The sequence below is a fragment of the Chiloscyllium punctatum genome, chromosome 18 (assembly GCF_047496795.1).
Source record: "Chiloscyllium punctatum isolate Juve2018m chromosome 18, sChiPun1.3, whole genome shotgun sequence".
NCBI classification, from domain to species: Eukaryota; Metazoa; Chordata; class Chondrichthyes; order Orectolobiformes; family Hemiscylliidae; genus Chiloscyllium; species Chiloscyllium punctatum.
This window is the reverse complement of record NC_092756.1, coordinates 84,754,129-84,781,834: the sequence shown is the minus strand read 5'-3', so window position 1 is coordinate 84,781,834 and position 27,706 is coordinate 84,754,129. Positions and strand designations below refer to the sequence as shown.

Below are 27,706 nucleotides of genomic sequence, written 5' to 3'. Positions count from 1 at the left end.
ACCCTCAGGTAAAATGCCACCAGCCATCTCCCTGCATACTGAAAGAGCAGCTGTCTGGTCTGACAACACTATAATGACCTTACCTTTAATCTAAATCCCCATCCAAGCAATATCTGCATGGAAATTGCAATCTGGAAGACATCTCAGGAGGAAGAGAGGAAAAGATGGGGGTCAAATGAAAAGGAGTGAGATGTAAGAAGGTGTGTGGAGGCTGCACAAACTTTATGGGCCACATAGCTTGTGAAATTTTCAGTATTCTTCATTGTTTGATGTCTTTTATCTATTTGACCCTTACTGTGGGGTGATTAACATCAACTTTGGAACCGTAGGAGCCTTCAAGGCGAAACGAGAAGATAATTCCTAACTAACCTGTTGGGACACACTTCTGGAGTAGGTATTACTTGAATTCAGGACTCCTGGTTCAGAGATAAAGACATTACCACAAACCAAAGGGAGATGTCGCCCTTAGCAACCGGCTCAAAGATATTCTGTCACTCTTCTGGAGTAGGTGGGACTTGAACCCAGGTCCGTAGGTGAGCAGTAGGTCACTACCACTGTGCCACAAGAGCTCATAGTAGCTAACATTTTAATTGTTTTGACTTTAAATTAAGTAGCTGCCCTTAAATTAAGTGATCCTCAAGGCATTAGCTTGGACTGTAGGCCCAGTGACCTTAACACAACACCACAACCTCCCCCAGGTTAAGGCTAAGACAGAATAGATCCAGAGTTGATTGAGAATGGATGATTGGGTTCTGGAGCTTTGACACCAAACAGGATGAAGTGCTGCTTCATGTCTCCTCTCAACTCCGTTTTGATTTAGTCCCCTCCCTATCTCCCTCCCTCTCCCTCACCTTTGATGCTGTGCATTGCCTTTAACGTAAATGGATTGAGTGAGAAACGCGGTTAAACGCGGGAAACACTGGTTTAGTCAATGAAAATCGCCGTAGGGGTGATTTGGTGACGGGGAAAACAAATGTTGGAGCACTTCAGGATATTGAAAAGTAAAGGTGGCGAGGTGGTAGTGTCTGAACCAGGAGTTCAGAGTTTGCCTGAAGTATGCCTGAGCATGTTGCTTTTTGTTTAAAAAAATGAATTATGAAATACCGTGTTGTTCAGAAGCTGTCCTGGAGCAGAGACCTAATAATGACACGTCTGAGCAGTTTGATTAGAAAATGTCCCCTGCTGGAAGTGCTGGAATAAGCAAGAACCCAAATCAAAAGGATCTCTGGAAAGACATTAAGGGTGTGTTTGGAGTATAGAGTCGTAGAGGTGTACAGCTGACCAGATATCCCAACCCAATCTAGTCCCACCTGCCAGCACCCGGCCCATATCCCTCCAAACCCTTCCTATTCATATACCCATCCAAATGCCTCTTAAATGTTGCAATTGTACCAGCCTCCACCACTTCCTCTGGCAGCTCATTCCATACACGTACCGCCCTCTGCGTGAAAAAGCTGCCCCATAGGTCTCTTTTATATCTTTCCCCTCTCACCCTAAACCTCTGCTGTCTCGTTCTGGATTCCCCAACCCCAGAGAAAAGACTTTGTCTATTTATCCTATCCATGCCCCTCATAATTTTGTAAACCTCTGTAAGGTCACCCCTCAGCCTCCGACGCTCCAGGGAAAACAGCCCCAGCCTGTTCAGCCTCTCCCTGTAGCATAGATTGAGAAATGGCAGCATTTTAAAAAAAAAGCTTCATTATTGTGATAGAGTCGCAATGCCTTTCCCTCTGGGCTAGGAGGCCAGGGTTCAGATTTCGCTTTCTCCAGAGACGTGTGCAGTCACACGTCAGAACAAGTTAATTCATGGTTTCTTAGGAAGAGCTGTAATCCTGTCCAGGCAGCGTGCCAAGGACAGGGGCTGGTAATTCCCACGTGCCTGCTTCTTTTCCATAGCTACGTTCATTCCCCACTGTCCTTGCCAGAGGGAGTGCACTGGCTCCACCAACCCTCTCAATAACTTTCCAAAAGACATACAGTCATAGAGATGTACAGCACGGAAACAGACCCTACAGTCCATCTCGTCCATGCTGGCCAAATATCCTAAATTAATCTAGTCCCATTTGCCAGCACTTGGCCCATATCCCTCTAAACCTTTCCTATTCATATACCCATCCAGATGCCTTTTAGAGGCTGTAATTGTACCAGCCTCCACCACTTCCTCTGGCAGCTCATTCCATCCACGCACCACCCTCTGTGTGAAAAAGTTGCCCTTTCCGTCCATTTTAAATTTTCCCCCTCTCACTTTAAAAAAAAATTATATTCAAATTCCACTCTCTCTCCTCTGGTGGGGTCTGAACCCCAGGTCCTCCAGAATATTACCTGGATTAACAGTCCAGTGGTAATGGGCACCATGGGGACTGGAGTGCATTACCACCCTGTTTGCAATGCAGAGTGATGCCAACAGCTGGGGTTCAATTCCTAGGCCGTCCCTGCTACCATGAAAGAGCCTCCTTTTCGACCTCTGGCCTGACCTGAGGCAAGGTGACCCTCACCAGTCATCTCTCTCTAATGAGAAAGTAGCCCTACAATCTGGTCAGAGTGTAATGACTTTACCTTTACCTCACCAAAAGTCAACAGATTTTCCATCAGATCCAGTATTGGTTTGTATATCACCTCAGGTTTTCCAGTTCAGTGAGTGATTAGGTAACAAATGGTGGCCTCTCAGAAATCACATTATATAAGAAAAAAACGGTTGTCTAATTTTATGGAATAAATGACAAAAATCTCACAACATTAGGAGGTTTGGATTTTCACGTCTTCATTATCCATATTCTTTGCACAGGCTCGTGGTGTCAGGGGTGCCTGTACATTTTGAGGTGAATTTTGAAGGAGATTGCCATTAGAAGTCTAGGAAGTCCCTGCGTGACTATTGGTGATTCATCAATACATGTATGTAACCCCTTATTTGCATAACCATTGAAGCTTGAATTTAGAAATGTCAATAAAGCACAGGGAAACCTGACTTACACTCATTTGTTTATCCAAGTTATGAATAGCTGAACTTTGTAATTAGTTCCAACAAACAGCAACACGGCTCAGTCCTATCACTTTCTGCTCTTACTGCTATCCCAACTACCCTTTCCAGCCTTCCCAACCTGTCCCAAATGTGATCCATAACCAAATACGGGGAGGCTTGTTTTTTCCAGCCTGTTATTAGCAGCAAAGGGAGAATTGAAATGTAGGTCCATTTTATGCCTTTGTTATAGCTTTAACATTATAGAATGATTAAGATTATTTTAATTACAAGCTAAGACTAGTGAAAACAACTTAAAGACTCGCATTTATATCAAGCCTTTCTCAACTTTAGAACATTCCGAAGTGATTTGTAACAAATTAAGAATGTTTTAAACCTCAATGGCTGCCGTTATGTGAGGAAACAAGACCAACGTTCCATAATATCATACACGGAAGTAGGCCATTCAGCCCATCAATTCTCCTTCACCATTCAATGAGATCATGGCTGATGTGATCCTCCTCAACTTCACTTTACTGCATTTTCCCAGGAGCCCTTGATTCCTTCCCTGATTAAGAATCTGCCTGAGCCTTGCATTTACTTAATGACCCGGCCTTGCCAGCTCTCTGTGATGAAGAATTACTCAGATTCACCCTACCCTGAGAGAAGGAATTCCTCCTCATTGTTGTCCCAAATGAGTGACCCTGTTGTTCTGAGATTACGCCCTGTGATGCTGGAGTCCCCCACAAGAGGAAAACAGCTGTTCAGTTGCCTGAGAATCTTAAATATGTCAACAAGATGGTCTCCTAATTCTTCTAAACTCCAATGACTACAGGTCCAATCCACTCAATCTCTTATTGTAAGATAATTCTTCCATATCTGGTATCAACTTTCCCTGCTCAGCCTCTAACACCAATATATCTTTCCTGAAACAAGGGACCCATAAAATAATTCATAGTATTCCAGCTGTGGCTACCCAGAAACAACAACTGGATGTTGGTCAGATAATCTACTTCTGCGAATGTTATTAAGAAACGGATGTTGGCCAAGTCACTGGGGATAACTGCCTGGCCTTCTCCCAATATGGACCCCCCCACAGACTGTAGTCACACATGGACAGCACCTGGGACCCTGTGACGCTTCACCTGGTGGGCCGTCAAAATTGACCTTCTCTCAAAACCTTTGAGTTTTATTTGAATCCACAATCCTCTGACTCAGAGGCTTCTGAGCCACAATGATAAGTAAGCCATCGGTCAGAAGGGTGGGTCGATGCAAACTCTCCAGAGACAAATACGGCATGCCCCTTCATCAATCTGAGAACAGAAATGTAACGTTATTAATTCTGGCGGAGGAAAGTTCCATAAATACCCAAAAGTATCAACTCCAGATCTATGTCAAATTTCCCTCACAGACGTGTTGTGCCTTGAGTCAAGCTAACTCACAGTAGGCAAGATTATCGAATTAATCTTTAACTTCACATCTCCCACTGAGAGGGCAACAGAACAGTAAGTTCATATCTCGCAATCTACTACAACATTACGACAAAAGAAATGGTAGGATCATGCAGCAATTGGTGCAATGTCAGCCAGTTGGGCCTCATAGCATATGAGTTCCCTGACTGGGGCCATTAGTCTGGTCCAATCAGGGAGTTCTGGCTGACAGATATAAATAGGAGCGTCGGAGGTTCTGTTCACTCTGGGAGCTGGCTCTGAGGGAGCCGGATCAGTGTCATGTACCATGCACATGTAAATAAAGGGTGACTTGGTGATGGGATACCGGCCGCTGTGGAGTTATTTCAATCTAACCACGTGAATAACCGTAAATCCTCACCAAATGGTGCAGAAGATCATTGGGTGATGTAGTCTGATCTGCTTAACTGTCCCTGAAAGATGGCCCCTTGGATTGTGTGGCACTTTACCCAGTGTACCATCAACATTGACCTCTTCTCAAAAATATTAGGGGGGGGGCCAGAGTCCCACTGGAGAAATGGAGAAAAGTCTTGTATGGGAACAGGAAGAGACCATTCAGCCCCTCAAGCCTCTTCTGCTATATATTTACTTCATGGCAGATTCAGAACTTAATCCTATCCGGCCACTTTGTCTTGTAAGAACTTAAAGCCTGGTCTAACACAACAGAAACCGTTTTATGTGTAAAACAAAGTAACATAGAATTCATCAAAATGTGAAATGATCAATAGAAAATACTAGAAATATCCCATGGTACTATTTTCAAGATGAGCAGAAGAGATGCTAACAGTTTATGTTCAATCAACAGAGCAAAACAAATTATTTTATATAGTTGTTTCTGAGAACTTTAACACCTAATTTGCGCTGTTGCATTTCCCACATCACAACATATTACACTTCACTGAGGTATGCTGGAATAACCAAAGGGGATCAAACGCATTGCTGAAAGTCAACTACTTCCTTTCAATGGTCAAAGTGAGCAGGGCAACAGGCTTGAAGTTCAAAATAGCCAACCCCAGTTCCTACGTCTGGATTGTTCAAGCTGCCACAGGGTTATCTGTTATCTCTGCCAGCCTTGGGCGACTCCCTGTGTGGAGTTTGCACATTCTCCCCGTGTCTGCGTGGGTTTCCTCCGGGTGCTCCAGTTTCCTCCCACAGTTCAAAGATATGCAGGTCAGGGTGAATTGGCCATGGGAAATTGTCCAGAGTGTTCAGGGATGTGTGGGTTAGATCCATTAGTCAGGGTAAATGGAGAGTTATAGGGTAGGGGAATGGGTCTGGGTGGGTTACTCTTTGGAGGGTCGATGTGGACTTGTTGGACTGAAGGGCATGTTTCCACACTGTATGGATTCAAAGAACAATCTATGAACAATCCATGCATTACACCCACAACCAGAGACTTCCGCAAGATGACAAAGCATTCATCAGACATACCGCAACGATTGTTCTATGTTTTATCAAGGCTTGACTTCTGCCCATTTTCAAGGGGCCAGACCTTGCACTGCAAACTTATCTCTGATCACTTGCCTCAAACTGCTCTTTGAGAGATTAATTGCTATTGTTAACTTCAACAAAGCTATTTCAATCCCTTTCTGTAATATTCAGATAAACAGGGCAACTGTTTGCAATTTATCATGGTTTTGTTTAGCACTTTCAAGGAGATAGGCTTCATTTCTCAATATTATTACATTCACGTGACTATGGATATCTATCCATGTTCTCAAGCTGAGAACAAAAAATGATTACACCTAAATATACACCGTATGTATGTGAGTGTTTATCCTCATTTGTGCATAGACATGCATCTCACACCATGGCCCTAGAGGACTTCTCTCTCATTATGGAGAGATAACTGGTGGTGGCTTTAACCTGAGGCTCACCACATCTTGTGATGGAGTATCCTTTATGCTTAGCCTGTGCAGGAATTGAACCCCCACACTGTTAGCAATACACTGCATTGCAAACCAACCAACTAAGCTAACCAACATCTTCTTGTACAGAAAGACAGATAAGTGACAAGATTGACATTCTTACAAAGATACATATGTCCACACATGCTTACACACAGATATACACACAAAAACATATACAAGCAGGGGCAATGATAAGTGCACAGACATGGACATGCAAGTACAACACATGCACATATACATACACACACAAACAGGCATGCGCACGTGCACACGCACACGCAGAAACATTGACATGCGGACAACATTACAATCCCCAGAAAGGGTCTAGAACAAGTGTAAAAATTGAAAGAACTGTGGAAGCTGTAAATCAGAGACAAAAACAGAAAGTGCTGGAAAAGCTCAGCAGGTCTGTGGAGTGAAATGAGAGTTTATGTTTTAGGTCCAGTGACCCTTCCACAGACCTGCTGAACTTTTCCAGCACTTTTTGTGTCTGGAACAAACATTTTCAGTTTGATCCTTTGTGAATGTTCAGTCTGTTTGTGTGAATAATCACACTTTCTTTTAGGCTTCTGCCAGCGTGATGTTGCGCAAAAGCCCTATAGGCCGAAGCAAGCTCATCCACACCTATTCCAAATATACTCTGACGCGCCTGCAACCTCATTCCCTTTTTGTTTTTCTCTCTCTTTCTCTGTCGCACACACACACACACGCACACACACTCACACACACACACACTCACACACACTACACACACAAACACACACACACTCACACACACTACACTCACACACTCACACACACAAACACACACACACTCACACTCACTACACACACACAAACACACTCACACGCACACACACTCACACTCACACACACTACACACACAAACACACACACACTCACACACACTACACTCACACACACACACACCACACACACAAACACACTCACACACACTACACACACACAAACACACACACACTCACACACACTACACACACAAACACGCACACACTCACACACACTACACACACAAACACATACACACACAAACTCAAACACACCTACAGATACACACACACATATGCACACAAACTTGTACAGACTCAGACACGTACAAACATACACGGAGACATACAAACACACTTAGACACATGCACACACTACACACATACAAACACACAAACACAGACACACACACAGACACATGCACACACACTACATACACACAAACACAGACACACACACATACATACATACAGACATACACATACACACAGACACATGTACACAAAAACATACACCGACACTCACACACACTCACACATACACACACACACCCCCACACTCACACACACACAGACACACACACATGCACAGACACAACACACACACACCCACTCACACACACACAGGCACTCACACATACACAGACACAACATACACACCCACATACACACGCACCCACACACACACACAGAGTAGAGATACAAAGACCTTCAAACCAAATACAGAGCTTCCCCAACCCCAGAACGAACACACAAACCCTCTGAATCTAAGAACATGTGGAGGCTGGCCCCTGTTCTATAGATGATGTCGTGAAGCATTGACATTGTATGAATGAGAAACAGGGGCTGAGGACACACTATTATTGTCTCTGGAGGTAGCCGTACAGGGATGGGAAGAGAGGCTGTAGCCATGATGGAACAGGTAAGGGAGGAGCAAATTGAAGCAAGTTCCATTGAGCTAGGGAGAAGTACTGGGGGAGGAAGATGTCAAGGGCTGAAAAGAGGCAAGAAAGGATTATTAAATGCCCTGGTCACAGTCAACACAGAGTGACTCAGGTCCCACTGATCTCTGATGTGGTATATTCTTAATAATTCTCTTTTTTTATTAAGATAATGAGGAGGTGAAAGCAAACGCTGGAACCCTTTCAGAAAAAAAGATCTGTGGCAAAGAAGTTTCAACATGCTCGGAAAAGAAAGAATGAGTTTTTTGTGGCTGATTTTCACTTTGATCCTCACCACTGCTCAGTGTGCCACAGAAGGTAAGCCATTTCTCCTTTTTTAGAAATATTCCTGAGTTTCCTGAACATGGATTTGAGTTTACATTGAGGCAGATTACGTAATCTGTATGCCACTTATTGTTCCACTGTGCTCCACCAACGCCATCTGACACAGAATGTTTGGTGCAGAAAGAGACCATTCGGCCCTAATTGGCCATGATCGTGCTAATGTTCCATGTAAACCTTCCTTTGTCCTATTCAATCGACATATCCTTTCCTTCCTCATGCATGTACCTAGATTGCCTTTAGATGGACCTAGCCTTTTCTCTCTGCCATCGCTTTGCACCATACTCTTGGTAAAGAACATTCCTTAGAATTCGTCATTGACCCCACAAGCACACACACGTTAGAGGTCATAGAGTCATAGAGGTTTACCATGTGGAAGCAGGCCCTTCATTCCAACTTGTCCATGCTGCCTAGTTTTCACAGCTGATCTAGTCCCATTTGCCTTCCTTTTGTGCATATCCCTCCATACCTATCCCATCCATATACCTGCGCAAATGTTCCGTAAATGACAAAACTGTATACTCACCTCCACCACTACCTCTGGCAACCTGTTCCAAATACACACCACCCTCTGTGTGAAACATTTGCTCCTCTGGACCCTTCTGTATCTCTCCCCTCTCACCTTAAACCCATGCCATCTAGTTTTAGACTCCCCTACCATGGGGAGAAACTGTCAGCTCTCTACCATTATCTATGCCTCTTGTGATTTTATGGACCTCTATAAGGTCACCCCTCAGTCTCGTACGCTCCAGGGAGAAAAGTCCCAGCCTATTCAGCCTCCCCTTATAACTCTGGTTAAGCGTTTGGAGAAGGGTAGTCATTGTCATCATCACCTCTCATTTCCTCTGTTCCCCAGCTACTAATTCCAAACCATTCCCAGCTACTGGCCCAGGTAGAATCATAGAATGCGTACAGTGTGGAAATAGGCCCTTCGGCCCAACAAGTCCACACTCTTAAGAGTAACCCACCCAGTCCCCAACCCAGAGAGAGATTGTCATTACAAAAGACATAGTGCTAGAAAAGCTAAAAAGTCTTAAAATTGATAAATCTCCTGGCCCCAATGGGATACATCCTAGAGTTCTGAGAGAGGTGGCTGAGGAAATAGCAGAGGCATTGGTTGAGATCTTTCAAGAGTCACTGGAGTCATGGAAGATCACAGTTGTAACCCCATTGTTCAAGAAAGGATCAAGACAAAAGATGGAAAATTATAGGCCAATTAGCCTAACCTCGGTTGTTGGTAAAATTCTAGAATCCATCATTAAGGATGAGGTTTCTAAATTCTGAGAAGAGCAGAGTCTGATTAGAACAAGTCAACATGGATTTAGTAAGGGGAGGTCATGCCTGACAAACCTGTTGGAGTTCTTTGAAGAGGTGACAAGTAGGTTAGACCAGGGAAACCCAGTGGATGTGGTCTATCTAGACTTCCAAAAGGCCTTTGATAAGGTGCCACACAGGAGGCTGCTGAGCAAGGTGAGCGCCCATGGTGTTCGAGGTGAGCTAATGGGATGGATTGAGGATTGGCTGTCTAACAGAAGGCAGAGAGTTGGGATAAAAGGTTCTTTTTCAGATTGGCAGCTGGTGACGAGCGGTGTCCCGCAGGGTTCAGTGTTGGGGCCACAGCTGTTTGCATTATATATTAATGATCTGGATGAAGGGACTGGGGAAATTCTAGCAAAGTTTGCAGATGATACGAAGTTAGGTGGACAGGCAGGTAGTACTGAGGAAGTGGGGAGGCTGCAGAAGGATCTAGACAGTTTGGGAGAGTGGTCCAGGAAATGGCTGATGGAATTCAACGTGAACAAATAGGAGGTCTTGCACTTTGGCAAAAAGAATAAAAGCACAGACTACTTTCTAAACGGTGAGAAAATTCGTAAAGCCAAAGTACAAAGGGATCTGGGAGTACTAGTCGAGGATTCTCTAAAGGTCAACATGCAGGTTGAGTCTGTGATTAAGAAAGCGAATGCAATGTTGTCACTTATCTCAAGAGGGTTGGAATATAAAAGCACCATTGTGCTACTGAGACTTTATAAAGCTCTCGTTAGGACCCATTTGGAGTACTGTGTCCAGTTTTGGTCCCCACACCTCAGGAAGGACATACTGGCACTGGAACGTGTCCAGCGGAGATTCACATAGATGATCCCTGGAATGGTAGGTCTAACATATGAGGAACGGCTGAGGATCCTGGGATTGTATTCATTGGAGTTTAGAAGATTAAGGGGAGACTTAATAGAGACGTACAAGATAATACATGGCTTGGAAAGGGTGGATGCTAGGAAATTGTTTCCGTTAGGTGAGGAGACTAGGACCCGTGGACACAGCCTTAGAATTAGAGGGGGTAAATTCAGAACAGAAATGCGGAGACATTTCTTCAGCCAGAGAGTGGTGGGCCTGTGGAATTCATTGCCGCAGATTGCAGTGGAGGCCGGGACGCTAAATGTCTTCAAGGCAGAGATTGATAGATTCTTGTTGTCTCGGGGAAAATGCAGGTAAGTGGAGTTGAAGTGCCCATCAGCCATGATTGAATGGCGGAGTGGACTCGGTGGGCCGAATGGCCTTACTTCCACTCCTATGTCTTATGGTCTAAACCTATTGTCCCATATTTACCCCTGACCAATACATCTAATCATCCCTGAATACTATGGGCAATTTAGCACAATCAATTCACCTCAACTGCACTTCTTTGGACTGTGGGAGGAAACCCACGCAGACCCAGGGAGAATGCGCAAACTCCACACAGTCGCCCGAGGCTAGAATCGAACCCAAGTCCCTGGTGCTATGAGGCAGCAGTGCTAACCACTGAGCCACCATGTCACCCAAGCATGTTGAGGTTCAAACATCCTATTCATCCCATGAGATCGCTTGATCTCTTATGAGTTCCCCATTGGTATCACCAGCAGCGTCTATCTCTGCCTCAGCCCATCTGATGTGCAAGCCCTCATTTATGTGTTTTTCACCTCCAGACCTACACAGCTCATTGACTCCTGGCTGACCTCCATCTCTTCCCTCTTCCTAGGTTCTATTCAATCCTGAAACTGAGTCTGCTCTCATTGACCAACATTGGCCCGTGCTCTCCCAATGACTTAGTAAGACGTATTGACTCCTGCAGTTGGAGATATAGGAGGCCGACACAGCACTCCTGTCCATGGCCAAGATTCTCACCTTGCTTCCATTTCCAGTAACCAATTGGAAAACTCTACTCAGCTGTCTTCTTTTTCTGCATTGAGTAGGGAGCCCACATTATGAACAGGCAACAATGATCGAAGCCGTTAATACGCTGCCTTTCTGAGATGATTTTAACCTGAACACCCACCATGCAGAAAGTCAAGAGGACGTTTGAGAAGGAGAGACATTCATAATAACTTCAGCTACTTTGTGAATTAAATCTACATTGCTGGTCTTACCCTGCATTAGCAAAGCAGCTGTGCAGTAAACTGAGCTAGCCACACACCCCACCACCATACCAAAGTTTTATGCACCCTGTTTTAAGCCTTAGTTGAGGCTCAGTGGCAACACTCAAACCAATGTTAGAAGTATCTATTCTTCACACCAAGAATGCAATTGAACTGTATCGAACGATTCCTTTGGAGTGGATATCAAACCTTCTCTTGCGTAAAATAAAAAATCTGAAATTCAGAGGCTAATAATGACCATGAAATTGTTATTGATTGTCAGGAAAAACCCATCTGCTTCATTAACGTCCTTTAGGGAAGGAAACAGCCATCCTTACCCAGTCTGGCCTACACATGACTCCATACTCACAGCAATGTGAATGGTGCTGAACTGCCCTCTGGGCAGTTAGGGACTGGCAATAAATGGTGGCCCAGCCAGCGACACCCTCAATCCATAAATTAATTTGTAAAAATCTTGAAGGAGTTTGCTGGTCAGTATTTATCCCTCATTACAGGCATCACTCAAAATTCAGGTCGTTCTGGCTTTGTTGTTTGTGGGAACTTGCTGCCCACAGATTAGCTGCTGGGTTTTCTGTATTTGAAAATTTGGAGGTGCCAGTGTTGGACTGGGGGGTACAAAGTTAAAAATCATGCAACACCAGGTTATGGTCCAACAGGTTGATTTGGAAAGCTTTTCACTGTGCCTCGGTACACGTGGTAATCAATTCAATTGGATTCAAGCAATAGCTTTCGGAGTGTCGCTCCTTAACCACCTGATGAAGGAGCAGCACTCTGAAAGCTAGTGCTTCCAAATAAACCTGTTGGACTATAATCTGGTGTTGTGTGACTTTTAACTCTGCATTTCAAAAGTTGTGACATTTTCAAAGTTACTTGATTGGCTGTGGTCATGAAAGGTGCTATAGAAACACAAGCTCTTTTTTGACAAGACAGCGCATCAAAAGATTTCCTGCTTCTTTCTGATATTTGATTTTTTTTTATTTCAGCCTACAATATTACCAGAAGTTTGAAATGCTACACTGACTATATGACAGAGATAGACTGCAAATGGGTGGAAAATGCAAAGGCAAGGGAATACATTCCAATGGAATTACATTACATGAAGGTGACGGAAGCCAAGAAAAAATACCTGTTAGTATTCCAAAATTCTTTTGTACAAAGTGCTCTAATTCCTGGACAAGAAAGAAAACTTGCTTGATGGATCATTTTGTTTTTATTTTTGTTAACATGGTGATCGGTCACTGAAACATAATCACAGGCTGCTCCAGACTATCTTTTACAATGTAACAGAAGCTGTTGCGCTACAGGTGAAACCAAAAAGAAAACAAATTAACCTACCACATATAGAATACAGTTTAGATGCATCTTTAATCTATAATACAAAGCTTTCAATGCACTTCCAAACATGATTCATTTCCTGAAATTCAGGGCTGGAGAAATTAATCCTCTGCATAACATTTTTAGGAGTCATATGACACTATGTTATAGTCCAACAGGTTTATTTGAAATCATAAGCTTTCAGAGCATTGCTCAGGTCACCTGATGAACGAGCAGCGCACCAAAATAAACCTGTTCGACTATAACCTGGCATCATGTGACCTCTGACTTTGTCATCCCCATCCAACACTGGCACCTCCACATCATAAGATCTTTATGTTCTAATTAATTGGTGCCCCTTGTTGCTTTGCTGTGAACTGTGGAGTCTTTTTACATGACTATCCATAAACTGAGAACTTAGACTTTCTCAGCTTCTAATAAACTGCCAATTTCCGACCAAACTCTTCTGGTTTGGAAACTATGCAAACTAAACATTTCGATTGAGGTAACTACATTTTTCCTGAACTGTCCTGCCCTCCTGTAAGGAGAGAAAATTGATTTGATTTGATTTAATATTATCATGATCCATTTAAGACTTCTGTCAACTGCCCTAAAACCTTTCAATTTCTGGATTTTCTAAACTTAAATCAACTTTTGATTATTCTGAAGTAGAGAAAAGCCTTATAAGTTGTAAACCCCACAACATAAGCATCCAATTCCATTACACTCCTGGAGTTTGCAATCACCTCCTCTGATACATATTGGATAGATTACTGCTCTAAAAAGGATTGTCTAGTGGTACTTTTCTTTTTAAAAAATTCACAAAAATAACCTCCACCCATATGCCACTATTTTGAAATCCAAACTGTAAAGGATATATATACAGATATGTATAAAACACTTTTCACCATGCAAGATAAATCAAGATTCATTTTTGTTTTCTCCTGAAGTTACCATCACCCACTGATATATCATCCACGTTACAGCAATAGGCAACACTTTTGCCTTTGGGTCAGAAGGTTCAATGTCTTTTTTGGAGGTTTGAACACGGAACTCTAGTCCGGCATTCTACATGTGAAGCATTTCAGGGCATCCCAAGTTGTGAAGGGCGCTATACAAATGCATGTTCGCTGTTAAGGGCCAAAACACTGCGCGGGCAATCGACGATGGTTTCAAGGTCATGATTAGAATTCCGGTGTTTTTGATTTCAAATTCCAACATCTGCTATGGCAGAATTTGGAACTTTTAAAGATGAACACATTAGATGCCTAAAAGCAAGTGACTTGCTTTTTCAGTTCCTTTCAAGAAAATCAGAGGGGAAAGACAAATGGAAAGGAATTAGACGTAATGAAGGTGACAAGGGGAGCTGGGGGGAGGTGATGGCCTAGTGGTATTATCACTAGATAGCTAAACTAGTGACTCTGAGGATGAATGTTCAAAACCTGCCATGGATGGTAGAATTTGAAACCTTTTAAACTGGAATTCTACTGATGACCATCCTCAGGGAGGGGGGAAGAAGATCCATCTAGTTCACTGAGGAAGGGGACTGCAGTCGTTACCTGGTCTGGCCTTCATGTAACTCCAGATCCATAACAATGTGATTGTTTCTTTGCTACCTTATGGGCAATGATGTTAGCCTGGCCAGTGACTCACATCCTGGGAATGAGTGTAAAAATGAAGGGGGCTCTGTATCAGAACGCTGGCTGTGATCTGGAAATTCACTCTCTGGTTTGAGGCAGCTATAGTAATGAGGAAAAAAAACCACCCTTTTGTGTAGATGGCCCCACGGAGCGTCATGCTTCCTAGTCCAAGGAAACTCCTCATGAGTGTCAACCAGGTATTGGCATTGAATAGGAAAGGTCCAGAGACTGGAAGGGGAATTTTGGGTAGGGTGCATGCTAGGCAATACAAGGCTGGGAATGAAGCTAACGCACAAGGACTTTTTTGTTAATTTTTTTTCTTTTTTTGTTCTATATTCCCACACTACCACCTAACAGAGGTAATGCTTATTTTTCCCCAAAGCACAAGGATATCTATTCAAGTAGGAATCTAGCCCAATAACTGTCCAAGTGGGATCATAGCGTCACAAAATCCCAACAGTGTGGGAAGGCACCAGACCTGCACAGCTTTGGACTGTAGGACAAAATCAGAGCACCCAGCAGAAACCCAGACAGAGATGGGGACAATGTGCAAACTCAATACAGTCAGTCACCTGAGGGTGGAAGTGGACCCTATTCGCTGGTACTGTAAGACAGCAGTGCTAACCACTGAGCCACACAAGCAGAAGTGATGCAATTTCTTTTAGCAATTCATGGAACTGAGCATTCCTGACTAGGCCAGCTTTTATGGCTCATCCTTAATTGCCCATCTTTGTAGTTAAGAGGCGACCACAGTACTGTAGGTCTGGATCCACATGTAGGCCCGACCTGGTATTCATGTCCTAAATGACGTTAGTGAAGCAGATGGGTTTTTACAATGGCTTCAAGGTACCTTTTAGACTCTTAATTCCAGATTTTTATTGAATTCAAATCCAACAATCATTGTATGACAAAATTCAATCCTGGATGTCTGGCACATTACCTCTATCTTTGGATTGAAGTAATGTCACCACAGCCTTACCAAACCATGTAGCTGCTCTGTCATTGGAAAGAGATGACTGCTAGTGGTTTCACCTGAGGGTCACCATGCCTCAGGTGAGGGGGAGAGGTTGAGAAGGAGAGTCCTTTCAGGATAGCTAGGCAGAAGTGGGTACTGCAGATGCTGGAGATTAGAGTCAAGATTAGAGTGGTGCTGGAAAAGCACAGCAGGTCAGGCAGCATCCGAGGAGCAGGAAAATCGACGTTTCGGGCGAAAGCCCTTCAACGGGAATGAGGAATTATCTCCTTCAGGATAACCTCAGCTGGTGATGGGAATTGAATCCGCATTATTGGCATCACTCACCAACCATCCAGCCAACTGAGCTAAGGAAGAAGCTTGAGAACCATTTTGTTCAGGCCTGTAGGGACAAAGCATAATGGTAACAAGGTACTTCTCTGTTTTCAGGCAGAAGAAATGCGACTTGACCAAATTGCCAGGGAACACGTTCAGCTCTGATATTAACTGGAGGTGTACCATTGAGGATAACAGTTACGCTGTCTCATTTCAATATAACTATGTTTTTAAACCGGAAAGGCCCATCCACCTGAGCAAATCCTTCAGACCTTTGGAAAACAGTAAGTTGAGCTTAGACATCAACAAAGCTCTGAGACTGTCTCGTCTGGTGACCTTCCTCATTCAACAGGGGAAACACGCCCTTCAGTTGCTCAGGATTAACCTTCTGTTTTTGTTTGTCCCTTCAATTCTCAGTCAAACCCCAACCTCCATTTAACCTGAGTGTTACCAACACCATGGAAGGGGATTACTTACTGTCCTGGCAGACAATCTACACAAGAAATTCATCCAATCGGCTCTTTGGAAGGTTACAGTACGAAATCAACTACAAGCGAAGCTGGGATTCATGGGAGGTACAGAATAGATTTGATTTGATTTATTATTGTCACATCTACCAAGATACAGTGAAAAGTATTGTTTTACATGCTTTCAAGACAAACGTTACCTAAATACAGCAGGGTCATAGCACAGAATGCAGAAGATAGTGTTCCAGCTAGAGAGAAAGATCAACTCTAACTATGAGAGGTCTGTTCATAAGTCTGATTTAAAAATCACACAACACCAGGTTATAGTCCAACAGGTTTGTTTGGAAACACTAGCTTTCAGAGCGTTGCGCCTTCAGCAGGTAGCTAGTGGGGCAGGATCATAAGACACAGAATTTATAGCAAAAGACCCTGCTCCATTAGCCACCCGATGAAGGAGCAGTGCTCCGAAAGCTAGTGCTTTCAAATAAACCTGTTAGACTATAACCTGGTGTTGTGTGATTTTTAACTTTGTGCACCCCAGTTGACACCGGTATGTCCATATCATAAATCTGATAACCGCGGGGGAAAAAAGCTGTTCTTGAATCTGTAAATGATACAATCATGATTTCAAGTTAATGGTGAAGAAGTCACAAAAGTGATTCAGTAGACTGATTCCTGAGGTAATAGGGTTGACGTACTAACAACAGCTAAACAGGCTATGTCGTAATTCAGCACAGTTCAGAAGAACAAAGGGTGATTATGTTCCTATTGTGTTGAAACAGGAAGATGGGGGGAAGGGAACAGTTTCACAGAGTAAGTGTTGAGAAGATGTGATTGGGGAAACTTGAACTAGGTGACTCATTTAAAACTGAGATACACAGGACTTTTGTCTCCCAGTTGGTACTGAATGTCTGGAATTCTCTACCCCAGACAGTTGTGGAGGCTAGATCAATGAAAATACTTACAGAGGAGGGAGATAGACTTTGGAAATATCAAGCTGAGGGCTGTGATGGGCTGGCATGAAAAAAGTTGAGGCCCCAGGATATATCACTCATGACTTGATTGGCGGGATAGGCTTGAGAGGCCAAATGGCCTACCCCACTCCTTCTATTTCTCATTTTTGTATGATTCTCAAATGAAAGGTAGCAGTTGTCAGGAAACTCTCTTGAGGGCTGGATAATAACCTCTTTCAGTGCTGTCAGCTCTCAGTAATGCTGAGAGTCCAAAACATCAGGCAGCCATATTGAATTGAATTGAATAATTTATTGTCACTTGTATTTCACAAATAAACACAGTAAATGTGTAATATGGTGCCACGCTCCAGGGCCATTTTGAGTTACAGAAGATATTAAGGTTACAAATAATACAGAGTTCTTCCTTCCTTCGTGTGCTCAGCGTGACATCAGGAGTGAGGGGGTTGTTCTCAAAAATGGGCTTCAGGCCCACACCCCCCCTCCATGTCATGGACCGTTCCAGGGGACCCGCTCCAGGGCTGCCACCACTCTGCCAGCAGGAGTACCACCCTGGGTCTACCACGCCACCACCAATGTAACCACTGTTCCCATCAATTCGCTGGGAATACTGATTCCGGCCTACTACATCGCCACAGCTGACCAACACCCCCACAGATTCTGTCTTCGCTGCCGCCCCTCCTCAGATCCTCTGATGTCACGGCGCCATCTTTCATCACTGGGCCCACAGTTGCTGCCGTCACCAGCTGTTGGAGGGTTCACCCGCCCTGCGCCCCCCCCACCCCCAACCCCTCACTGTGCTAGCTCTCCCACACCCCCAGTCACGCGCTGGGTTCATTCTTGCCCATCCCCTACCCACCCAACCCCACACTGAGCTCACTCTCCCTACCCCCTTGATCCCGCACTGGGCTCATTCTCCCACCCTCCCCCCATCCATGCATTGGGTTCACTCTTCGTGCCCCCCACCCCCGACCCCCCACACTGAGCTCACTCTACCCTCCCTCCACACTTGGCTCACTCTACCCTCCACCACACTGAGCTCATTCTCCCCTCCCCCACACTGAGCTCACTCTCCTCACCCCCACACTGAGCTCACTCTCCCCTCCCCCACACTGGGCTTGCTCTCCCCTCCCCCACACTGGGCTCGCTCTCCCCTCCCCCACACTGGGCTCACCCTCCCCTCCCCCAAACTTGGCTTACTCTCCCCTCCCCCACATTGAGCTCACTCTCCTCCCTCCCCCACACTGAGCTCACTCTCCCCTCCTCCACACTGAGCTCACTCTCCCCTCCTCCACACTGAGCTCACTCTCCTCACCCCCACACTGGGCTCACTCTCCCCTCTCCCACACTGAGCTCACTCTCCCCTCCCCCACATTGAGCTCACTCTCCTCACCCCCACACTGGGCTCACTCTCCCCTCCCCCACACTGAGCTCACTCTACCCTCTCTCACACTGAGCTCACTCTCCTCCCTCCCCCACACTGAGCTCACTCTCCCCTCCCCCACATTGAGCTCACTCTCCTCACCCCCACACTGGGCTCACTCTCCTCCCTCCCCCACACTGAGCTCACTCTACCCTCTCCCACACTGAGCTCACTCTCCCCTCCCCCACATTGAGCTCACTCTCCTCACCCCCACACTGGGCTCACTCTCCTCACCCCCACACTGAGCTCACTCTCCCCTCCCCCACATTGAGCTCACTCTCCTCACCCCCACACTGGGCTCACTCTCCTCCCTCCCCCACACTGAGCTCACTCTCCCCTCCTCCACACTGAGCTCACTCTCCCCTCCCCCACATTGAGCTCACTCTCCTCACCCCCACACTGGGCTCACTCTCCTCACCCCCACACTGGGCTCACTCTCCCCTCCCCCACACTGAGCTCACTCTCCCCTGCCCCTTCCCCGTGCTGGGCTCGCTCTCCCTGAGAGGCCTACTCTTGCTGCCATTGCGGCATATGCTCAGGGACAGGGCCTGCTCTCACCCTGCTGAAGACGCCGAAGAAACCCATCAAGAGAAAAAAAAAGCGAACAAGAACAAAAGTCAAAAGGAGAAAGAAACAAAGAAAGCAGGCGGATGTGGATGAGCTCTGGGCCTGGTGCTCAGATGCACAGGCCCTACCTCTGCCGCCATCTTGCATAAACGTGGGGCACATGTCAATGCAGTAGACCACTTGGATGAACTAGTGTGAAGCCCTGGGAAGCAGTTGGAGCCACTACATCAGGCATCGCCACAGACGGCTATTTCTCTATGACAACCTCCCGACCCGTCCCACTGACCTATCCCTATCACCTCCCACCTTCACCCATCTAGGGTCTACCTTGCTCCCAGAGCCATTCCCACCCTTTCCCCCATTTATCTGTCAACCCCCTTCCCCCTCCCCAGTCCTGTCGAAGGGTCCTGCCTGAAACGCCGACTCCCTTGCTCCTTGGATGCTGCCACCCTTTATCGCCTCTGAGTTCTCCAGCATCTGCAGCCCCCATTGGCTCCTAACACAAGCAACATAGTGCAGAGGCTGAAAAGCTGGGATTTAACCAGGATGTGCTGGAACCACTGGAGACAGAGAAACAGTTAAACATTTCAGGTCATTGACCCTTCATCCGAACAGGAACTAACTAGAGATTTAACCAAAACAAAGGAACACGGCTAGGCCCCAGGCTTTTCAGCCTGTTCCAACCCTGAGAGGGATTGAGTCGGGTCTGCAAAATGACTCCAGATACAATCAACGTTTCCAATTTAACTGCAGGGGCAGAGGCAGGGAAAGGGGGAAGAAGAAAGTAAAGAGCTAAAGGTATTTATTCTGAAATAGGGCAGAGGGCAGGAGTGATGTAAATGAATGCAAAAGTGCCAAAAGAGGAGCAGAGATGAACAGGAATGACAACAGCAGAACCATCAGCAATAAAAACAGTCATAATGGCTATCGCAGAATCCCTACAGTGTGGAAGCAGGCCATTCAGCCCATCGAGTCCACACCGACCCTCTGAAGAGCAGGCCACCCAGACTCACCCCCACCCCTGCATTTCCCATGGCCAGTCCACCTAAACTGCACATCTTTGAACTGTGGGAGGAAACTGGAGCACCCAGAGGAAACCCACCCGGAGACGGGGAGAATGTGCAAGCTCCACATAGTCATAGAGACAGAAACAGACAGTCATAGAGTCATAGTGATGTACAGCACGGAAACAGACCCCTCGTTCCAACTCGTCCATGCCGAGCAGATATCCCAACTTAATCTAATCCCATTTGCCAACACCTGGCCCATATCCCTCTAAACCTTTTCTATTCATATACCCATCTAGATATCTTTTAAATGTTGCAATTATACTAGCCTCCACCTCTTCCTCTGGCAGCTCATTCCATACATGTACCCGAGGTGGAATTGAACCTGGGTCGCTGGGGCTTTGAAGCACCATGCCATCCAGTTATCATCGGAAATTGTTGGACTGCTTTTATTCCAAGAGGCTGTGAGGCGTCCAACCAAGAAATGAGGTCCTGTTCCTGTTGAGGAACATCTGTTAAGCTCATCGAGATAGCATAGGAAGGACAAAGACTTTCATTCCATGGGCATAATGAATGGGGCAAAAGTGAGGACTGCAGATGATGGAGCTCAGATTCGAAAAGCGTGGTGCTGGAAAAGCACAGCAGGTCAGGTAGCCTCTGAGGAGCAGGAGAGTCGAAGTTTCGGGCATAAGCCCTTCTTCAGGAATATGCCTGAAACATCGATTCTCCTGCTCCTCAGATGCTGCCTGACCTGCTGTGCTTTTCCAGCACCAATCTTTTCGACAGCAATAATGAGCTGAGCCTGTGTACTAGCTGACACTTATAAGAATGAGAGATGATCTTATTGAAATGTTCATGATTCTGAAGGGGCAAGACAGTATCAAAATCGGCAGGAGATGGGGCAGCGGTAATGTCACTGTGGTAATCCAAAACCCCAGGCCAATGTTTTAGAGACATGGGTTCGAAACCCTCAGTGGCAGGTGAGGAAAGTTGAATTCCTTAACCATTCGGCTTAGTAACCTCCATGGAGATTGTCATTAAAAGCCCATCTGGTTCACTAATGTCCTTTTTGGGAAGGAAACTGCTGTCCTCACCTTGTCTGGTCGACAGGTGACTCCAGACCTACAGCAACGTAGCTGACTCTTAATTGCCATCTGGACAATTATGAGCGGGCAATAAATGCCACCCCAGCCAGCGATGCCCACATCCCGTGAACGATTATGTTCACGAAAAGCTGAGAGGATGTTTCCCTTGGCTCGTGAATCTGGAACATGAAGGTACAGTGGTAAAAACAGAAATTGCTGGAAAAACTCAGCAGGTCTGGCAGCATCCGCAGAGAGAGGGAAACAGAGATAATGTTTCAGAAGACCACCCTTCTTCTCTGAACCCGAAACGTTACCTCCACAGATGCGGCCAGACCTGCTGAGATTTTCCAGCAATTTCTGCTTTTGTCTCTAACTTCCAGCAGTTCTGTGGTGTTTATGGAGGTACAGTGTGAGAGAACCTCTACATCTGAGATGAAGAGAAATGACTTCTCTCAAAAATAAAGCAATGCATTGAATTCTAGACCCTCTGCATTGGTGGACGGTCCATCACTGAGGGTTTGATAGTCAGATGTTTATACTATTGCCTGAAAAGGAGTATTCAAACCTTTTACCCAACTATTCTTCCCCGTGTGATAGACAAAAGCCAGGAATCTGACTCAGAACTTAACTAAACAGACCTTTCGTTATTTAACCCTTTAAGGAGCAATGGTCAATATAAAAGAAACATTCATTGGAATATTTGTTTCTTATTTCATCTACCTTAACTCACTTCAATTAACTTCAGTTTCTTCTACTTTAACTTAATAACCCTAATTCTAATATTAACTCATTGAGTTTGGCTTGAATCAAATACTACTCTGATTCGAACGAAGTGGCCAACTTTGTCCTCTGAGCAGATCTCTGTTCTTTCTGAAAAAGTAACTTCAGGGCAATTGCTTTCCCATTGGGGCTGGAGGCTTCTTTGAGAGAGAGAGAGAGAAAAAAAATCCTTTGTTCTGTAAAATGGACTCCTTTCCAAGAGACCTCTGGCACTCAGCCAATGAATTGACCAAAGCCTGATGTGAAGGAGCCAGTGTTGGACTGGGATGGACAAAGTTAGAAATCACACAAACTTGAAAGGGTTCGGAAAAGAGTTACAAGGATGTTGCCAGGGTTGGAGGATTTGAGCTATAGGGAGAGGCTAAACAGGCTGGGGTTGTTTTCCCTGGAGCGTCGGAGGCTGAGGAGTGAGCTTATAGAGGGTTACAAAATTATGAGGGGCATGGATAGGATAAATAGACAAAGTCTTTTCCCTGGGGTCGGGGAGTCCAGAATTAGAGGGCATTGGTTTAGGGTGAGAGGGGAAAGATATAAAAGAGACCTACGGGGCAACTTTTTCACGCAGAGGGTGGTACGTGTATGGAATGAGCTGCCAGAGGAAGTGGTGGAGGCTGGTACAATTGCGACATTTAAGAGGCATTTGGATGTGTACATGAATAGAAAAGGTTCGGAGGGATAAGGGCCAGGTGCTGGAAGGTGGGACTAGATTGGTTTGGGATATTTGGTCGGCATGGACGGGTTGAACCGAAGGGCCTGTTTCCATGCTGTACATCTCTATGATTCTATGACTCAATGACACAACGCCAGGATATAGTCCAACAGGTTTATTTGGAAGCACTAGCTTTCGCAGCGCTGCTCCTTCATCAGGTGGTTGTGAAGCAGGACCATAAGACACAGAATTTAGAGCAAAAGATTAGTGTCACAGAAGTGGTATATTGAACAAACCTAGATTGTTGCTAACTCTTTCATCTTTTAGAATGGGTTGCAGGTTTCGGTTCATTAGTATGTAAATCCCAGAACTTCTTTTAAGTCACATTCTCAAGATAAGTTAAGGTTTTATGAAAATAGGTGACATCTCAGCTCAGAAAATGCATTAAAGGTGTGAGGTTTGTTAAATATATCATTTTACTTGCATGACACTGTAACCTTTTGGATAAATTCTGTGTCTTGTGGTCCTGCTGCACAACCACCTGATGAAGGAGCAGCGCTCCAAAAGCTAGTGCTTCCAAATAAACCTGTTGGACTATAACCTGGTGTTGTGTGATTCTTAACTTTATCCTACCCATTCCAACACTGGCTCCTCCATATCATGTTTCCCAATGTGGGCTGGAGGCTTCTGTGAGACAGAGAAAACAACTCCTTTGTTCTATAAAATGTGCTACTTTCCAGAAAGATCTCTGGTGCTCAGCCAATTGATCAAAGCCTGATCACACGGTTCCATCCCAGCCAATAGAGATTTACTGGTAAATAACTCCCAAATGTTTACATTTCAGCAAGCCGTAAACAGTGTCATTCCATTCTCCAGACGCACCAGTGGATCTAGAGATCACCAAGCCAACTTGCCTTCTTTGGTCAGTACTGGAAACTGCAGGCCACAGTAGGTCCAATTTAACTGAGGTCAGAGTTTAAATTAGCTTGACCAAAATTTCCAGCATGGTTGATTGTGGCCAGTCTCGCGGCCACTTCGGCTGCTGGCCACCTGACCAGAGCCGTAGAGACATAGAGATGTACAAGATCTTTTCCTGAGTTGAGGGGAGTTCAGAACTATAGGGCACAGGTTCAGGGGTGAGAGGGGAAATATTTAAAAGGGACCTAAGGGGCAACATTTTCATGCAGAGGGTGGTGCGTGTATGGAATGATCTACCAGAGGAAGTGGTGGAAACAGCACGGAAACCCGTCCATGCTGACCAGGTATCCGAACCTAATTTAGTCCCATGTGTCAGCATTTCGCCCCATCCCCCAAACCCTCCTATTCATATTCCCATCCTTTTAAATGTTGTAATTGTACCAGCCTCCACCACCCCCTCTGGCAGCTCATTCCATACAAGCACCACCCTCTGTGTGAAAGCATTGCCCCTTAGGTCCTTTTTAAATATTTCCCCTCTCACCCTAAACCTATGCCCTCTAGTTCTGGACTCCCCCACTCCAGCGAAAAGACTTTGTCTATTTACCCTATCCATGCCCCTCATGAATCTATAAACCTTTATAAGGTCACCCTCAGCCTCCGACGCTCCAGGGAAAACAGCCCCAGCCTATTCAGCCTCTCCCGATAGTTCAAATCCTCCAACCCTGGCAACATCCTTGTAAATCTTTTCTGAACCTGTTCAAGGTTCACAACATCTTTCCGATAGGAAGGAGACCAGAATTACACACGATTCTCTCAGGGAACTGAAGGACTATGGGAAATGGACAGGATAGGCGAGTTGAGTCTGACAATCAGCTATGATCATATTGAGTAGGAGAAAGGTAGGACTGCAGATGCTGGAGATCGGAGTCAAAAGGCGTGGTGCTGGAAAAGCACAGCAGGTCAGGCAGCATCCGAGGAGCAGGGAAGTCGATGTTTTGAGCATAAGCTCTTTATTCGCACTGCCTGATGAAGCACAGTGGCTCAGTGGTTAGTACTGCTGCCTCACAGCACCAGGCTCCCAGGTTCGATTCCAGCCTTGGGTAACGGTCTGTGTGGAGTTTGCACATTCTCCCCGTGTCTGCGTGGGTTTCCTCTGGGTGCTCCGGTTTCCTCCCACAGTCCAAAGATGTGCAGGGCAGTTGAATTGGCCATGCTAAATTGCCCCATAGTGTTAGGTGCATTAGTCAGAGGGGAAATGGATCTGGGTGGTTGTTCTTTGGAGGGTTGGTATGGACTGGTTGGGCCAAAGGGCCTGTTTCCACACTGTAGGGAATCTAATCAAAAAGTGTCATCTCTCCTGCTCCTGTAGAAAGTTGCAGGGGCTACTCTTGTGCATGTTTCTAATCTCTTATAAAATTTACACAAAATAGACAACGCGGGTTTTGTCAGAGATTTCCCCGACACTGGACTGGATCGCAGGCATATAAACTGACCGTGTGAGCTGAAGAATTGTCTTTCCCTGCAGAATTCAGCAATAGAAACTGTGCAGAAAAGCAGCCAGCAGTTTCAAATCAACAGATTGTCGCTGGCGGCGGGTTCAGAAACCTACGTCGCCCGTGTGAGAGCAAAACCACAGCAGCAGGAGGGTTCCAGAGGCCACTGGAGTGAGTGGAGCTCCGAGATCCAGTGGGAGACAAGTCCAAGCACCTATAACCTCCAAACAGGTAAACAGCTTTGTGACCTTCACTCGATGCAGCAGATCAGAGCAGACGCCAATCTCCAAAGGTAGCTTGCATTTAAAAGGCATGTTTGGAATCGTAGGAATAAAAGAAACGAAACTTGCCTCATGGTTTACCAAACAACATCGGAACAAAATGAAGAAATATCAGGCTCCAAAACCTTGACAGAAGAGGTAGATTTTAAGGATTCTCTTCAAAGGCAAATTATTTGATTTGGTTTGATTTACTGCAGTCACATGTACCTAAGTACAGTGAAAAGTTCTGTTTTGCGAGCAGTGCAGGCAGATCATAGCAAACAAGGACATACAGATCAGAGGGTGCTTAGACAGAACGGGGTTAGAACTGCACAGGAAGTGGGCAAAGCAAGATCGGCATTAACAAAATCAGCATTAGCCGACATTAGAGAAGTCCATTCATCAGCCTAGGAATGGCCAGGAAGATGCCTGAACCATTGATGCATCTGTTCAAGCTTCTGTATTTTCTGCCTAGTGGAAAAGGTCGGAAGAGAGCAGTACCAGGGTGGGAGGGGTCTTTGATGGTATTGGCAACTTTCCATGGCAACAAGATGCGTAAAGGGAGTTCGTGGATGGGAGGCTGGCTTCTGTGATGGTCTGGGGCTGTGCATACCACCGTCTGTACCTTCCGAGAGAAAGAGTTTGGAGCGGGAATTCCTGATCTAAGGCTGCAGCAATCTAAGGCACACCATTAAAAAGAGGCTGATGAACACTGCACTTGCTAAGAATGTTCGTACTTTAGAGCCAAAGATAAAATATGATGCCGTTTCCTGGTGTTACAGCCAACATCCTGCTGTTGCCCAAGTGCTGCGTCACTGGTAATTTATCTCATAGCGGGGTGTGCTGAAGGATTCGTTGTCTTTTTTTATTTGTACCAAATGTTTACCAGCAATGCAATGCTGACCACAATCGGAAGGAGCTGACTTTGTTTGAAGGGCTTTGAGACGTTCCTGAGAGGTCTCGATAAGTTGTTACATAAGTGCAGGCATTTATTTGGCAGTGACAGTGGAACAGGAATAGGTTGGTCATTTCCCCCCAAGCCTGCTTCACTGTCCTATTTGATCAAGGCTGTTCCTGATCCCAAGGTTGACTTGCTCAGTTAGGAGAGTGTTGGGGTGGCAGGGTGGCTCAGTGGTTAGCAGCACCAGGGACGCAGGTTTGACTCTCAACTTCGGTGACTGTCCATGTGGATTAGATTCTCTACAGTGTGGAAACAGGCCATTTGGCCCAACAAGTCCACACTGACCCTCCAAACAGTAACCCACCCAGACCCATTCCCCTACCCTATATTTACCCCTGACTAGTACATCTAACACTATGGGCAAGTTAGCATGGCCATGGGAAATGCAGGCTGATAGCACAGGGGAATGGCTCTAGGTGGGCTGCTGTCTACAGGGTTGGTGTGGACCTGATGAGCAGAATGGCCTGCTTCCACACTACAGTGTAGGGATTCTATGGTTAGGATAGGCCCTGCACAACTTAAAGGATAATTTCGTGAAGTCTCCCCTATTCAGTCAGTAGAGCATTTGACTTGTGGCGTGGTGGTAGTGTCCCTACCTCAGGAATGGGAGGCCATGGTTCAAGCCCCACCTGCTCCAGAGAGGTGAAATAGTACCTGCTGGGGGCGGCACAGTGGCACAGTGCTCAGCACTTCTGCCTCACAGCGCCAGGGACCCAGGTTCAATTCCCACCTTGAGCGACTGTCTGTCTGGAGTTTGCACATTCTCCCCGTGTCTGAGTGGGTTTCCTCCGGGTGCTCCGGTTTCCTCCCACAATCCAAAGGCGTGCAGGTCAGGTGAATTGGCCAGGCTAAATTGCCCCACAGTGTTAGATGCATTAGTCAGGGGTAAATATAGTGTGAGGGAATGGGTCTGGGTGGGTTACTCTTCAAAAGGTCAGTGTAGGACTTGGTGGGCCAAATCAAATGTTTCCACACTGTAGGGAACGAAATCGTCCACATGGACAGTCACCAAAGTCTAGAATCGAACCTGCATCCTTGGCGCTGTGAGGCAGCAGTGCTAACCACTG

The 27,706-nt window shown here is 45.7% G+C and overlaps 1 protein-coding gene across 3 annotated transcripts in view; it reads left to right on the top strand.

The window, feature by feature from the left end:
- csf2rb (colony stimulating factor 2 receptor subunit beta) overlaps nucleotides 1-27,706 on the top strand; it is a 70,099-nt gene that overhangs the window by 14,981 nt on the left and 27,412 nt on the right. For 2 of the 3 annotated variants that reach the window (XM_072588640.1, XM_072588641.1), the window contains exons 2-7: nucleotides 2,786-2,892; nucleotides 8,234-8,382; nucleotides 12,800-12,944; nucleotides 16,173-16,342; nucleotides 16,476-16,633; nucleotides 25,451-25,649. In XM_072588640.1, coding sequence (XP_072444741.1) covers nucleotides 8,304-8,382; nucleotides 12,800-12,944; nucleotides 16,173-16,342; nucleotides 16,476-16,633; nucleotides 25,451-25,649 — 751 coding nt within the window. In that variant the 5' untranslated portion in view covers nucleotides 2,786-2,892; nucleotides 8,234-8,303. The remainder of the gene's footprint in view (nucleotides 1-2,785; nucleotides 2,893-8,233; nucleotides 8,383-12,799; nucleotides 12,945-16,172; nucleotides 16,343-16,475; nucleotides 16,634-25,450; nucleotides 25,650-27,706) is intronic. The other variant, XM_072588642.1, reaches the window with a different exon arrangement.